At 36.2% G+C, this 15,217-nt stretch overlaps 3 protein-coding genes and 1 non-coding gene across 5 annotated transcripts; 2 read left to right on the top strand and 2 right to left on the bottom strand.

Moving 5' to 3' along the window:
• Positions 1-708: 708 nt before the first annotated feature.
• Positions 709-791, bottom strand: trnal-cag (transfer RNA leucine (anticodon CAG)). Its single transcript has one exon. It is a non-coding gene; the product is annotated as a tRNA-Leu (tRNA).
• Positions 792-1,019: 228 nt separating this feature from the next.
• dusp23b (dual specificity phosphatase 23b) lies at positions 1,020-3,145 on the top strand. The gene is given in 3 exon segments (NM_001200660.1): positions 1,020-1,192; positions 2,295-2,588; positions 2,680-3,145. Coding segments are annotated over 2 exon segments (459 nt in total). The 5' UTR covers positions 1,020-1,192; positions 2,295-2,318; the 3' UTR covers positions 2,869-3,145.
• Positions 3,146-4,920: 1,775 nt separating this feature from the next.
• Positions 4,921-10,411, bottom strand: txlnbb (taxilin beta b). Of its 2 annotated transcripts, none has more exons than XM_017477113.2 (10): positions 10,289-10,411; positions 8,759-9,007; positions 8,047-8,138; positions 7,755-7,925; positions 7,457-7,651; positions 6,222-6,341; positions 6,054-6,128; positions 5,875-5,967; positions 5,622-5,717; positions 4,921-5,529 (listed from the first exon to the last, which is right to left on the bottom strand). In XM_017477113.2, exons 2-10 carry the CDS (start codon positions 8,994-8,996, stop codon positions 5,011-5,013), a joined length of 1,599 nt encoding a protein of 532 aa, XP_017332602.1. In that variant the 5' UTR covers positions 8,997-9,007; positions 10,289-10,411; the 3' UTR covers positions 4,921-5,010. The 2 variants fall into 2 exon arrangements, with proteins under 2 accessions (XP_017332602.1, XP_047013699.1); XM_047157743.2 differs by lacking the exon at positions 10,289-10,411 and adding an exon at positions 9,133-9,185.
• A 2,562-nt stretch (positions 10,412-12,973) lies between these two features.
• LOC108269676 (gap junction epsilon-1 protein) lies at positions 12,974-15,179 on the top strand. Its single transcript, XM_017475635.3, has 3 exons — positions 12,974-13,006; positions 13,967-14,149; positions 14,326-15,179. Exons 1-3 carry the CDS (start codon positions 12,974-12,976, stop codon positions 14,719-14,721), a joined length of 612 nt encoding a protein of 203 aa, XP_017331124.2. The 3' UTR covers positions 14,722-15,179.
• Positions 15,180-15,217: the final 38 nt, after the last annotated feature.

The following is a 15,217-nucleotide window of genomic DNA, read 5'->3' as shown; positions in this document are numbered from 1 at the left end:
CAGTTTCCCGTTTCTTAGGTGCACACACCTTCTATCGAAATATCTGGCCATCAGGTTCAGCTAACTGCTAAGCTGAGAATGGTGCATCACCCAAATATGTGGTCTGTGTGACGCAAAGACACGGTCATATCAAAGGCCACACAAATCACCTCAAACACGTTTCCTGCTAAATCCGACCCGACAGCTCAAATTATAAATTACTATTATAAACTTACCGTTGTGAATCGGGATAAGGTGAGGAGACAGTTTTGAACACAGATTTTTTTATTTTTTTTTTACATACTTGCTCAATAATTGATTTCTGTTCATTTTTAACCCCCAATTTTTTTTTTTGATACTGCAGCTTTAAGTAGACTGTCTCTTGAAAAAAGCAGAATATTAAATACTGTAAAAAAAAAAAAAAAAAACAGTGATCTCTGCTGAACTGACTAAAGTTGTATGCGTATAAACTTTTAATGTTAAAATGTAGAGTTTAGTTAAATAAGTACTTAGCTTAAATAATACATTACACAAATCACACATGAGGCCACAAGAGTGTTTCCAAATAATACAATGCAATTTAGTGGTATATGAGTGTATACAATTTCATATATATTAGAGAACGGAGGTAGTCCATGCATGCTAAACTGAACATACTAAAACTAATACGAAAATTTTAGCCTAAAAAAGGTGATACAATAATAACAACAAAAAATAAAAGTATGGTACTGTCAGAAGTGGGATTCGAACCCACGCCTCCAGGGGAGACTGCGACCTGAACGCAGCGCCTTAGACCGCTCGGCCATCCTGACATAGCAAGTGTTTACTTTTGTATTACTTAAATGGGTTGAGCTACATCAGTATGCTTAAATAATATATCTATATGTATATCCATCTATCTATCTATCTATCTATATATATATAATGCAAACGTTATTGTCATTGAGCCTGGTCGGGCTTTAAAACACGAGACTTTTATCGTCTGCGTTTTCATATTTAACCTTACTAGTTAACGACTGGTGACAATTTAACAGCGGGTATTTTTAGTTACATGCTAGCTAACTGGCTAATTTAGCTGCTTAGCAAGTGGTTACGATGCAAGGCTAGTTACTCATATTAATGAATACGGTTCTTTGGAGTGTGGCTATCATTAAATATGTAGTTAAATATAAACATTATTGAAAGCGAACTTAGTCTTCAGAAACTGACTGAGGTAAGTTAAGATATCTAGATAATTCCACGTAACAAGCGTAGCTGCTATACACGGTATCAAGTATGAGTTATTGAAAGTTCTAACGTCTGAATTATTGTGGAAACGGTTAGGCAAAGCAAAAACTAGCTAGCTGGATTGCTAAATTCATAGCTAGCAGCGGGTGTGTTTTATAGTCAACACTGTCATGTGCCCGTGTTAACAAATTGCATGGTTAAGGTCAATAATAATATATAATATTAATATTGATATAATAATATTACATTTTGTTTTGGAGAATATGGTTTATCGTGCGACACAAGTAAGCTGTTGTCTTTAGTTACAATTGCATTAGTCTAATAGCAGTAATAATCATAATGTTTAATTGCAAAGGACCTCTATTTTTTGCCTCTATACAAGCCAGTTGAGACCTGGTGGCTGAATATTTCCAAATATTATATATTTAAATCAAAATTGCTCAGCTTTAATAATGTAAGCAATGGAAATCGACCTGAATATAGGAAGGAATTAGGAAGGTTTTAAATATTATTGTACAGAGGTCAGGAACTGAATTTATGGCCAATATGTGGAGGGGACCAGAAGGGTCCTGGATTAGAAAGTTTGCATTTTCAAAAGATGGAAAGAGGACCACACTCAGAGAATACAGAAATTTGTGGAATGGCGCTATTTCTGTCTATGTATGATTGATAGCAGTGTATGTGAGAAACTATCCAAGCCATAGGCTTTTAATTAATGAGTGCATAAATAGTTGGTATCACTCAGGTGACAAAAATGCGTATTGTATTTAAAAGTGATTTAGGCCCCAAAACACAGTATGTAATGTATGCATATTTTGGTTCTTCAAATATACAAAATTTGTGATCGAAAACAAAACATCTGATATGTACTGGTCAGGTGAGGTCAATGAGGTGCTTCACATCTGAAAATATAAATTACAGCATGATGAATGAACATTGATTCTGCTTTGGGAGTGCATGCTGACTTTGCAAAAGTACAACATTCAAAATGAATTACTATCTACCCTAGATGTAATGTTATTAAATTATGGTAAAGTTCAAGTCACAAAATATGGTGATTTTATTACCATATTAATCTGTGTTTACAGGTCAATAGTAGACTGTTGAGAACAATGGCAGCCACTCCACCTCCCAACTTTTCTTGGGTTGATCCTCATAAATTAGCTGGACTGGGGATGCCAAGGATGACAGCCCATTATCAATTTCTACTAAATAATGGAATTAAACACTTAATCACTTTGTCTGAAAGAAAGCCTCCTTACCATGACACTTGTCCAGGGTTGACTTTGCATCACATTAGAATACATGACTTTTGCGCTCCAACTTTTGATCAAATCAAGCGCTTCTTGTCCATAGTGGAGGAGGCCAATTCAAAAGGAGAGGTAAAAATCTAAATGTAATCTATAATAAAAACATTGTTTCTAGTGTAGTACTGATATTCATGTTTTCTAACTTGGATCTTGTTTATGGTAGGGGGTCGCAGTGCACTGTTTGCATGGCTTCGGAAGAACTGGAACTATGCTGGCCTGCTACTTGGTGAAGAGCAGAAAAATCAGTGGGATTGATGCCATTAATGAAATTAGAAAGATACGCCGTGGTTCTATTGAAACTCAAGAACAGGAGCAAATGATAGTGCAGTTCTATCAGCAAAATAAATGCTGATGTATATTAATTGTTCTGGAATTGTGCTGTTTATACAGTTGTCTTTTATCTTTACAGTGACTGAGTCAACAAACTATATAAAAGTGCTATGTAAAATAGTTTAGTTTTGTGTATGTTTCAGACGGAGCTTTTAAAGTTTTTTTAAAGTACTTGCTAAAACTAATGAGATATCCCAAAGTCACTATTACAATTTATGGACACCTGCAGTATGCGCAATCCTGTACCTTCACATTTGTAATGTTAATAATCAGTGTTACAGCATTATTAAAATTCAAATTCAAAATGTATGGTGTATGGATGGTTGAAAAGACACAAATCAGCTCCTTGATCCCATTGACAATATGACTATAACTTCAAACCTACAGATTTTACACAAGTTCTGATATCTGACAAGTTCTGTTACTCACACATTAGAATTATTCTTTATAAAAATGCAATTATAAACAGGGTTCGTACAAGGTGCTTGAAGTGCTTGAATTTGGCTTTTTTGAAATTTAAGTACCAGAAAACCTTGAAACTAGCCATTTTTTATCTAGTGGTGCTTTAAAGGTGCTTCATTCAATATGAAATCGCTACAAACTTTAAAGTGTTTATTTTTGATAGAACATGAATACACTCCTTTCACCCAATATATGCCACCCGGCTGCAGCCCCTCTCACTGTGACAGAGACAGCTCCGGTCCACATTTCAGACCCCTTTAGTGACTTTGGGCAAAGCTTAGCTACTTTCCATAGAAGAAAGTCGCCAGTAATTGAGTGTAGTGATGGGAAGTTCGGATAATTTTACTGACTCAGATCTTTGAATCTGATTCAGCAAAATGAATTAATCCTTTTTTCGAGTCATTTGTTTTTTCCGTTCATTTCAGCAGAATATAATTAAAATTTTACATGTTAAATTCCCCAACACATCTAGTACTTAATAAACTATAACATAAACTATAGGCTAATGCAGCCAAGGCCGAATTATGAGAAACAGAAATTATTTATTAACAGCTTAGCATTAGGTCTATTTATAGTCATATTATACTTCCGATCGGAAGTATCAATTATTCAAGTTTGACACACTTGTCCTTATTATCCATGATGGTGTGGGAGATGGTGATTGATTCCAATAATGAGAAAACCAATTGCCTGTGGTCATATTTGCTGAAGTTCATGTGGAATCAAATAATAAATCTTACATCTTTATATGTAATCCAAAATACTTCGTCCAGTACTTCGATTATAATACGAAGTCCAAGAGTTCAAGCTCAAATTTAAGGACACATATAGAGCTAGTATAGATGTGTAATTGGTGAAAAAATAACTGAATAAACATTGATGTATGCTACATGGTAAACATATACTTATTATAATATCGTAACAATTTCTGACTAGGTCATACATCAGTATTTGGTTGTGGCACTGAATCATGACATTGTGCTGCTTGTTTTTGTTTTCAATGTGATTGTCTGTGGTGAAAAACTGTGATCATCTTCTACAGAGGGTGTGCCATACACCAAGTTGGAGTTGAGCAATTCCTGGTCTTGGTCTTGGTTTTTCATTGAAAAAAACCAGGGGATATTTTGCAGACCTACAAAGTTTGAAGGTGGACTTGCATAACTTGGGATTGCATGCATTGATCAGGATTATAATAAAGTTTCAAATGAATTTGGAGCATATTTGCTGTGACCAAAAACTACTTTATACTTTATTTGAAATTCTTGAATATAACAATCCTTTGAGTTGATAAAGATTTTTCAAGACTTTTGCTAATTTCTACAAGTTTTGATAATTTATTCCTATCAGTAGCTCTTACATCAGATTCCTACCATTTGCTTACCCCTGTGTCGTATTTGTAGCACAGTTCATGCTAAGTACACATGCTTGTACATAGATGACTTGGTATAGTGTCAGACCTTGAAAATACATTATGAAACTGCTGCAGTGAAAAATCAGAGGAAGTAAATTGTAGATGACCTTTCCAGCAGAGGTTTATTTGCAGTCAACTAATATACAGTAACTATGACTAACTTGGCCTGTATCAAGAAATGAAAAGTCAAAACACTTTTAGTTGTAGTCACTTGGACAACATGTTTATTTGTTAAATTATGACAGCTTCTTTAGTGAGTAATAAAATATGAAGGTTTTTTAGTCAAGAAGTTTAATCAACGGTCTCCATTTCTTTGTCTCTAATCTCTTGATTTTTATCAGACAGTGTTTCTGTGGATGGGGTAATCTCTTCTTCGAGATGAAACTCCAAGTCAGTGGTGTTCTCTGCAGTTTCTTGGGACACCTGTAAGCTCTCAGAGTGTTCTGAAACCTCAATAGCTTCTGCAGGGAGAACTGCCTGCTCACAGATATGAGATATTGTAAATGTTGCTGCAACCTCTTCAAGTCTGGACTTTTCCGCCTTCAGTTTCTCTATCTCTTTAGTAAGAGGTGTTGCAGCAGTTGTGGGCTCACTGAGTACTTCTTCATGGGTCTTCGCTTCCTGATTGATGACTTTTATTTCTTCTGCTATCTCCACTTTTGTTGCTGTGTCTTCTGCAGCTCCGGGTGGTTGGCTTTCCTGTAGCTTCTGATAGAGGCTCCTTCTCTCTTCCTGAAGTGCTCTGCAGAGATTCTCCAGCTTTTGTGTCTTTAAAGTGAAAAGCTCAAACTCTTTCTCCTTCACTGCTTTCTACAAAGGACGAGGAGAACATAATATGTTATTTTCAAAACTGGGCTCAATAATAGTAAACTTCTGTTATATTAGTTAATAGAGTTTCTTACATCTGCAACCATTTCAATAAGAGTTTTATTACAGCCATCAAATCGTGATTTCCATGAACTGGCCTCCTTTTCTAGCTTTTTCATCTTTTTTGCCATCTGCAAATATAGATCTTAAACACTTAATAACCTCAAATGTTGTTTAATTATTTGTGTTACATGGTAAAAGAGTAAAGTTGAACAAAGTATGCTAATAGTTGTTTTTATATTTAGATATAAGTTCCCTTAATTTCTAGATTTGTTAAGAAGTACTTACTTTATCTATGTCTTGTTTGAAGCTGGCATAAACCCCACTGCTCTGTGACACAGCTCCTTTGAATTCATCAAATTTCTCGGAATACACAGCAAGCTGTAAAATTAAGAAACATTGTATTAACCTAACAAAATACAATTATATAAATAAAGCTGGAAATTATAACATTTAATGCTGTTTACCTGGCCCTTCATGTCAGTTTCATGCTCTTTCATAAGTGTCACTTGTAGTTTGGCTTCAGCAGTTTGCTTTAGTAACTGTCCATAAAGAAAAACAAAAAAGGGCTGTATTAATTTAGTGCATGTAACATGTGATCATATGTGTGAACTATCTGAAATCATGAATCTCACATGCGCTCTCTCCAGCTTGTGCTTCTCTTCAGCATCTTTCAGCAGTGCTTTTGCCTGAGCAAGTTTGGTCTCCAACAACTTCTGCTGTAGGTCTCTATGCTTGAACACTTTCTCAAGATTCTGCAACAGTCAGAGACAATAATAGAGCCAATTTCAGTCCATAGAATAGGCCTTATGCAAATTATTCCATTTACATATTTTTTAAAAATGCTCTTGCTCTGTATACAAATCTTTCCTAAATTTAAATTAGACCTACAGTAACAACACCCCCACCCCCCCCCCCCCCCCCCCACCCCCCACCCCCCGGACATTGTTAGGGGATGTAGAGCAGTTTGATTGATCACCTAGTAGAATGACACAGTTGATAAATAGGAGATCTGAGCCCAGAGCTGCACTAAACACCAAAGTCAATAGTTAAGGAAGATATACTGAGTGTTTAAATGGCAATGTAAATGGCAAAGTTGAAAAAAAAAACAATTAGTCCCTGTGTATTTGAGCTGGGAACAGTGAACAGTGAATGAGATGTTGAAAGTACAAGAGGAAGCATGTCAAATATCAGTACCAGTACAATTTTTTTTAAAAAAAAAAGAAAGAAAGAAAGAACACAGTGTCATTAATGCAAAGCAGCATTGTAATACAGCACCTCTGGTATTCTTCTGTTGTGACCTACACAATGATCTGTACACAGTGTGTCCCCCCCCCACCCCCACCCCCCACCCCCAGGTCTTTCAGAGATGACAAACGTCAATATAGGGCTTAATTTTTAGCATCCGAATCAGATGTGTTGTTATCAAATGTTTTATGGCTGATGAATGTTTTGTTCAGATTATTGTGGAAAAAGGTGCAACAGCACCACCAATGGTCATAAAATATACAGAATGGTATGAAGAAATGACAAAGGGGCTGCTGACACAAGTGTCCATGTTTCCTGGTTTTGAATTTTTTTTTTTTTTTTTTTTTTTTTTTTTTTTTTTTTTTTTTTTACAATGTTTGGTATTTGATGAGAGCATATGGACTTGCACGTCCCAAATCATGAATCATAAAACCAGAATGCAGCTGCCTTTAAGATTTTATCTCTCCCATCAAATATAAGCACCAGCCATCAGTGTTTGCTTCCCATTGTGAAGAATCCCCATCCTGTTAAATACATGACTAGGTTCAAATAAGGTTCCTTGTATCTAACACTGATGCATTTAGTCCAACAGCAACTTTCACATTGCTGTAACGTGACATACCGCCTCTCGCTGGTCATATTTGGCAATGAGGCCTTTGAGTTTCTCAGCCAGGTCGCTGTTCTCCTGGCACAGTTTGTTGTTGCGGTTGCTGTGCTCCTCGATCTGGGCCTGGATGTCTGTAAGTGTGTTTTGAAAGTGAGTAGTGATCTCCTTCCTCTTCAGGTCATCCTCACGGCATCGCTGAAGTGTCTCCTCCTGACAAAGGGGCTCAGGTAAATATGCATCATTTCTTCTGCACACTCACATTGAAAACCCACAATTGTACAAAAGTCTTAATGAGGTTTTTAGACAGTCACACCTTAAGTGTCTTGTTATGTCTCTGCAGCTCTCTGCAAAGACCCTCAAGTTTACTCCGGGCCAGCACTGCTCTACTGTGCTCACTCTGAAGCTGATCTTTCTCCTTCATCACCTGCAGCAATTTCTTCTGTAGCATCTTTAACTGCTTCTGATCTGAGCGGTACTCTTCCAGCTGTGGACAGCACACACCGGGTTTATTTATGACTGCCCCAAGACCATAGTTGATATGACTTAAAATCACAGGAACACAAAATGCACATCCTGCAGCATGGGTTATAGGTGTCTGTGCTCACCAGCTGTGCATGCTTCTTTATAAGAGCTTCCAGTTTTTGCTCAGGATTACCAAGCTTGTTCAGGCTTTGCATGAGAAGCATGGCCTCCTTCCCTGTTGTGACATAGATGGTATATTTAATTTGATATCACAGCGCTGTTGAATTCTGTAATCAGAAGAAGTGGATTAATTTTCTCTAACAGTACGGCTATGACAGTAGTTCCACCTGCAAGGTTTATATAAACCTTGAGTAAACGTTTTCTGTTATAATTCTATAATAACAACTTACACAGGTACTTATACGGTGGATGCGCTACATAAACTGCTTTTTTTTTCAGCTTGTAATTGTTCATATGATGACATTTTCTGTGAGGGAACTTTTATTATGCATTTGTAAGGAGTCGCTAGTTTCAGCACTCTAGTTTCAGTAACAGAAAAGTCAGAAAGTAAAGCGGTAAAAGAAGGTGAAGGGTTTTGTGGTTTCTCAGTACCATGGCAAGTTGCTTTTTTTTTTTTTGTCTTATTAACTTCAAGAGAGAGAAAAAATGGACACTGGTAAGGAAATGACTGTTTGTATGTGCTATAACATATGTGATTATAGTAAATAACTTGTTTCTTAGATGTTCCACAACATTAAACATTACTATAACAAAAAATCATGACTTGTTCTTTGGGGTGATAACTCTGGGCCACTGTGCCATTCATGTAATGTTCAACAAGGAAAAGTGCCTCACCAAGGCCTTTCAGCATTTTCTTTTCTAGCCTGGGGTCCTTGGCCTTTCCAGAGTCTTTTATGTCTGTGACTGCCTCTTCCTCCAGCTCCTCATTCTCAGCTGGCTTCTCAGCTGCCTGATAAAAACTGATGATGTCCTCTAATTGCTTATTCAGGTCCTCAGTAAGGTCAGGGGCAACATCCACAGTGGGGATGCTGTTAAGGGTCTGTACCTCTGCAGGCTGGCTACAGTTCTCCATTCTTATAGTCACTGGAAGACAAGAAAAGGTTACTTAAACTTGAGCATTCTTGTCTCAAAGCAGAGGGGTCAGTCACTCATGCAAAAGAGCAATGAAGGAAAAGTAAAATCAAAAAGGGAAGAAACAAGCGTCAAACCTGTAACAACAAACAAAGAAAACAGTGTTTCGAAATGCAGGAAATGGCAAACCCTGAGGAAAATAGATAACAGGTACTGTCAGTAATCAGGTGCGTGGAAACTAATATCTGGACTGGATCCAGATGGAGTTAAGATGGCTCCTGGAAGGGATGTGGATTCAGATGTGACAGTTGTGTTACATTGATCATTACATCATTACATCAATCTGTATTCGGTTAAAAGAAACAGCAGCTCATAAGAGATAACATCTTGTGTGTCTGTTGCAAATGGCAAATTCTGCATATACTAAGACTGTACCAATTTTTTTTTTCATTGGATTTGATTAGGGTGACTCAGTGAAATTCCTATGAATCCTTATTCTTATCACTGACACCTAAAGCGAAGCTTTTGAGATATACTTTAAATATAAGTTTCCTTAACCTATGAGGTAAATAAGGTGAAGTAACAGAAGTTAGTATGATGGATGCTTTCTAGTATTACTAATTGGCTTTTGTGCATGTGAGAAACATTGTTTAAAAGGTCATAAAGGTTTAAAAGACATATAGGTGACAGTTCTAAACTTTGAGGTTGTTTACCCCTGGAGTTACGCTGCTTATTTTCATTGCTCATTTGGTTAAATTTAGCCCCTGTCCAAGCTGATCACCCCCTGGCGTCACAAGCATAGCACATGGCACATGGCACCTGTTCTAGGCCAGCTGTCTATTTTAGGCTCTTCTTAATATGGTCAACTTATTTATTATTGTTAAGCATATTTCTTTCTGCATCAATGATCATATCCTTGATATGTTTTGCTTTTATTTTATTATTTGATCTACTGTTTAGACCAAAACCTTATCTGTAATCTTTAAAAATTAATATTATATTTTGCTTTTCAGACTGCCCAGACTATTGGCACACATTACCTTTTAAATTACACACTGCAACTGCTTGTAGTTTTACATGAATCTTATCTCTTTATAGCACATTCTTAGACAAACACAGCATGCACTTCTAAACTATGACATGGGTTTCACATTCTTCATGCGTGACAGAGTGGTAAAACAATCTATACTATAATGACAGATGACTGGAAAAAGTCATTCATTTGTGAAATATATATAGCAAGTGGTGTTATTTGGTGTCTTGAGTTCAGAAGAGAATTCCAACAGTACTCACCAGCAGCAGCAGAAAAGTAGACAGAAGAAGAGTGAAGAAAGGCGCCGAGTGCCTGCCCAAGCAAAAACAGCAGCTGTGATGGGCAGACCTCAAAATAATCTGGTAGGACGCTATTCAAACCCAGTCTGGTACACCCAAGAGTTAGGGCACTCTAACAATGAAGGATTTGGCTTCATTTAAATTCATTGTACTGCATAAACTTGTTTGTTAATAAGTACTATGAAATGGGAACATCATCTATTAGCACACTGAGCAATATTTTCTGAACAAACTGATTGATTAATTATGAAATTGCAGTACTGTATTAATGGGCCTATTGGTTATGATGTAATATAAAGTTACCAAAGTCAACATGATTGTATCATGATTAAAAAGTTTCATACAAGGTAAGCCATATGAAAAGTAATGAAGGTACATGGTTAGTGTGAGGGGTTGCATTGTTTTTTTTTTATTTGTTTGTTTGTTTGTTTGTTTTGTTTGGGTTTTTCTATCTGTATGAATTCCAATAAAATCACTCATTGTGGACAGGACCAACGTTGTTTTTTTTTTTTCATTCTGGACACAATGCTAACACTTATAGGTTAGGTAGCTTTTTTGTTTCACACATTATTATTATTACAGTTAATGTAGCTTTTAAAAATACCCCCTAAAAACATTGTCTGCAGTCAGATCACACAACAAGATTCTTTTCCTCAGCTATTACTAATAATCATTCAGAAACCCAAACAATATAATTAACCCTGTGAAGCCTGACACATCAAATAATAGCCAGAAAATTCTTCTTTTTTTTGATTGAAGTGTTTATTGGACCCTATGAGATATATATATATATATATATATATATATATATATATATATATATATATATATATATATATATATATATATATATATATATATATATATATGCTTTTTTAATCCTTTTGATACATCAGGCATTTATGGCAATTTACTGATCACAACAATGTTTATTTTAGAAGCACAAACAGATCTTGTTCATTGCATTTGAAACATTTCAGTTGGTTTGGTTCTTCTTCTTTTTTTTGTTAAAAACAAATTTGTTTATAACCTTTTTACAACCCCAAATTCCAAAAAAGTTACAAAAGGATGGAAACAGCTGGAGGAACATTTTGCAACAAATTAGGTTAATTGGCAACAGGTCAGTAACATGATTGGATATAAAAAGAGTATCTTAGAGAGGCAGAGTCTCTCAGAAGTAAAGATGGGATAGAATCTTGATAGAAGCATATGTTGCTCTAAGACCTGTATATATCACTGTACTACTTTGCCATCTAAAATACACACAAAAAAGGAATGACTAATACACATAACTGTGTATTTGGCACTGTGGTAGGTATAAGGCAGATTGCAACATGAAATGCAATACAATGACGATTTAGTGATTTATTACCTTATATACCTGCTGTATCCTATTTGATACACATATTTTCAACATGGGGGGCGGTTAGTGGTTAGCACATTTGCCTCACACCTCCAGGATCCGGGGTTCGAGTCCCGCTGGGTGTGCGGAGTTTGCATGTTCTCCCCGTGCTGCGGGGGTCTCCTCTGGGTACTCCGGTTTCCTCCCCCAGTCCAAAGACATGCATGGTAGGCTGATTGGCGTGTCTAAAGTGTCTAGTAGTATATGAATGGGTGTGTGAGTGTGTGTGATTTTGCCCTGTGATGGATTGGCACCCTGAACAGGGTGTACCCCGCCTTGTGCCCAATGCTCCCTGGGATAGGCTCCAGGTTCTCCGTGACCCTGAAAAGGAGTAAGCTGTAGAAGATGGACAGATGGATTTTCAACACAATTTTACTATAAAATAAGGTACGAAATGTTAACTCATTATATGTTGCTTCAATAGAGTAAATATTCATATTGAAACATTAGTAAAAAATATCAATGTTATTCTTGCCGTAACTTTTTCAAAATTAGCAAAGCCTTCTCTGCGAAAAACTTGCGAGTCGTTACATGAAAGCAGACATTTTGGATATGGGCTTTAAAGGCCTACTACTGCCTGCAATGGCCGGATAATCCACCAGAGGGCAGAAGACATGTAGCCTTTCAGATTGCATACAGCAAGTTTTTCAGGAAAGCATTGATAAGGTTGACGATGCATAGGTCTCAGAAACTCATGTATCAAATATGATATAAATGGCGCTCAAATTGTGTTCATTATGAATCATCATAAATTTTGCTAATGGATTAAAATAAGGTGTGTTTAGAAATCTCTTTGTCATCACTACCTTTTAATAGGCCTGCCTCTTAACATTTTTAATACAATAATGAAAACAAAAGAACAGAACACTGTGAAATACTTGAATTTCCATATGTTAAATAGCTGTATTTGATCACCCTGATGTGTTAGTGTGGGTGTGAAACACTATAGGACTGCCATTGTTGCCATTTTCACTGACACAGCATTAACCTCCTTGTGAAAAGAGCTTTTAATAAAGTGTCATTTGCCCCTCTCTCAGGTTGGGATGCTTTCACAACATGAGCCTCTGCTCTGAACAGACAATACCATCACCTGGACATCTGGATATTAGATCACAGATGATCATGCTTCATGGAACCCTGAATTTTTACTGAGCAACTTTAGTGCATTTGGGAAAAGGAGCACACTGGGACACTTATTTGATCAAAAAACAATTCTCTGATGGATTACAAGAATCTATAGCTGAATGGAAAGGACATCTAACTCTCCACCAGGGCTGGTATGTTCACTCTGAAACATGGACTTTAGCATTAAGAAGCTATGATATTAACAGCTTTGCTTAATCTAGCTTTATCTTTTAACAAAAAAAAAAAAAAATACAAAAAATACAAAAACAATGAATTTATTAACGTTTCATTTCAAGATAAAATCTTATTTATATTTTATTTCAGTGATTAGGGGTATAAATGTGCTTAGTTTTAATATTGCTGTTTTCTAAAGAATTAAGGAATCACTTAACATTTCAGCAGTTAATTGATTATGACTTTAATTTTACCTAAATTGTTATAATACATTGTCTTTTTATTGTCTGTTTTCCTCATCACACAGGGGCATTATTTTTCTGCTGACAGAGTTAAATGGGGATTATGTGTAGACCACATGTCCAGTCTTTTTGTGGATGCCTAAAGATGAAAGGGAAATATGCACTGGCAGGGTTTTTTCCTCAGTCGAAAGGTCACCCAGAGCAGCAGGGTGTTAGTTAGATCTCTACAAAAGCCACAGGTCTGCTATGAAGGCTAAGCTCCACAGGATATCTGAACTTACAGAACATAGACAAAATCATGTCATTAAACTACATAAGGAACTTCTATGAGGGTTTTGTAAGTAATCCCAAACTTAGTTTATGTTTGTTTTCTTTTTTCCACATTTTTTTTGTCTTTATATATTTTATATTATTTATGACAATTTAGGAAGGGAATCTGTAATGGTCTTAATGGACCCTTTTAGCTGGTGTTCCTAATAGATATTTCTCTCTCTCTCTCTCTCTCTCTCTCTCTCTCTCTCTCTCTCTCTCTCTCTCTCTATATATATATATATATATATATATATATATATATATATATATATATATATATATATATATATTAAACTATATGTATGTATTTATGTATTTATACATACAGAGAAATCAGTTTAGCCATTACAGCCATGTATTATGATGTTTGTGTTTTTGTATTAGCTCCGGCCGCCCACTGTGATTGGTCAATTCCACACCCTGTTTTTTGGCTCAGTGCGTATGTTTTTCCTGGGGGTTCTGGGATTCGCAGTTTACGGCAATGAAGCTCTTCACTTTAGCTGTCTCCCTGACCGGAGGGAACTAAATGTCTTCTGTTACAACCAGTTTCGCCCAATAACACCTCAGGTACACTTCAGCACTACATTTTTTAAATGTTTAACACGTGTGTGTGTGTGTGTGAGTGTGGTGTGTGTGTGTGTGTGTGTGTGTGTGTGTGTGTGTGTGTGTGTGTGTGTGTGTGTGTGTGTTACAAAGTATATCTATATATAAAATTTTACTTTTTTTCCCCATACTTCTCACAGGTGTTCTGGGCCTTACAGCTTGCAACAGTCCTTGTACCAGGGGCTGTGTTCCATCTTTATGCAGCATGTAAAAACATGGACCAGGAGGACATTCTTGAGCACCCCATCAACACAGTCTTTTATATAATTTCTGTACTTTTACGTATGATCTTGGAGGTGGCAGCATTTTGGTTGCAGAGCCATCTCTTTGGATTTCTGGTTCAACCCGTGTTCATGTGTGATGCCAGCTCACTGGACAAGGCCTTTAACTTCACCAAGTGTATGGTTCCAGAGTACTTTGAAAAGACAATCTTCCTCAGTGCAATGTATGTATTCACCATCATCACTGTGCTTTTGTGCATTGCTGAGATTTTTGAAATTCTTCGTAGAAGAGGGACTTATTTGGGTACACAATAACAACTCTATATTTTCTTGTAAGTGTTCATGCAAAATGTCTTGGAAAAATGTATTTTTCATATTTTCATGATTTTATAACATCCATCCAACAGCTGTTTTATCATTTGCTTTTTAAAATATTAAGCAGTTAATCTCAGGTAGAATGGAATATGACTGAAATGTACTTAACTAGTGTCTACACTATAAGTTACACAATACTAATACATTCTAAACTATGTTCTCATGTATGTTTTATTCTCTACATTCTCACGTACTGACAGAATCACACAGAAGCATATCCATGTCCTTTCTGACCTACATATAAAATTATGGAGGTACACAAGTGATTTTTATAGCTTAATATAAGCTACAATAAAGTTTTTGCCAGCAATGAACACAAAACACTATGTTTACTGAAATTATTGTAATTACAAGATTTTTTTTCCCTTAAGATTACACTTTAAGATACTGGGAAAAATCATTGTATAGTAGTCCATATTAACCAACTAAACATACA

The sequence above is a fragment of the Ictalurus punctatus genome, chromosome 9 (genome assembly GCF_001660625.3).
Source record: "Ictalurus punctatus breed USDA103 chromosome 9, Coco_2.0, whole genome shotgun sequence".
Taxonomy (NCBI): domain Eukaryota; kingdom Metazoa; phylum Chordata; class Actinopteri; order Siluriformes; family Ictaluridae; genus Ictalurus; species Ictalurus punctatus.
The sequence above is the reverse complement of the archived record's forward strand: the minus strand, read 5'-3'. Positions and strand labels throughout refer to the sequence as shown.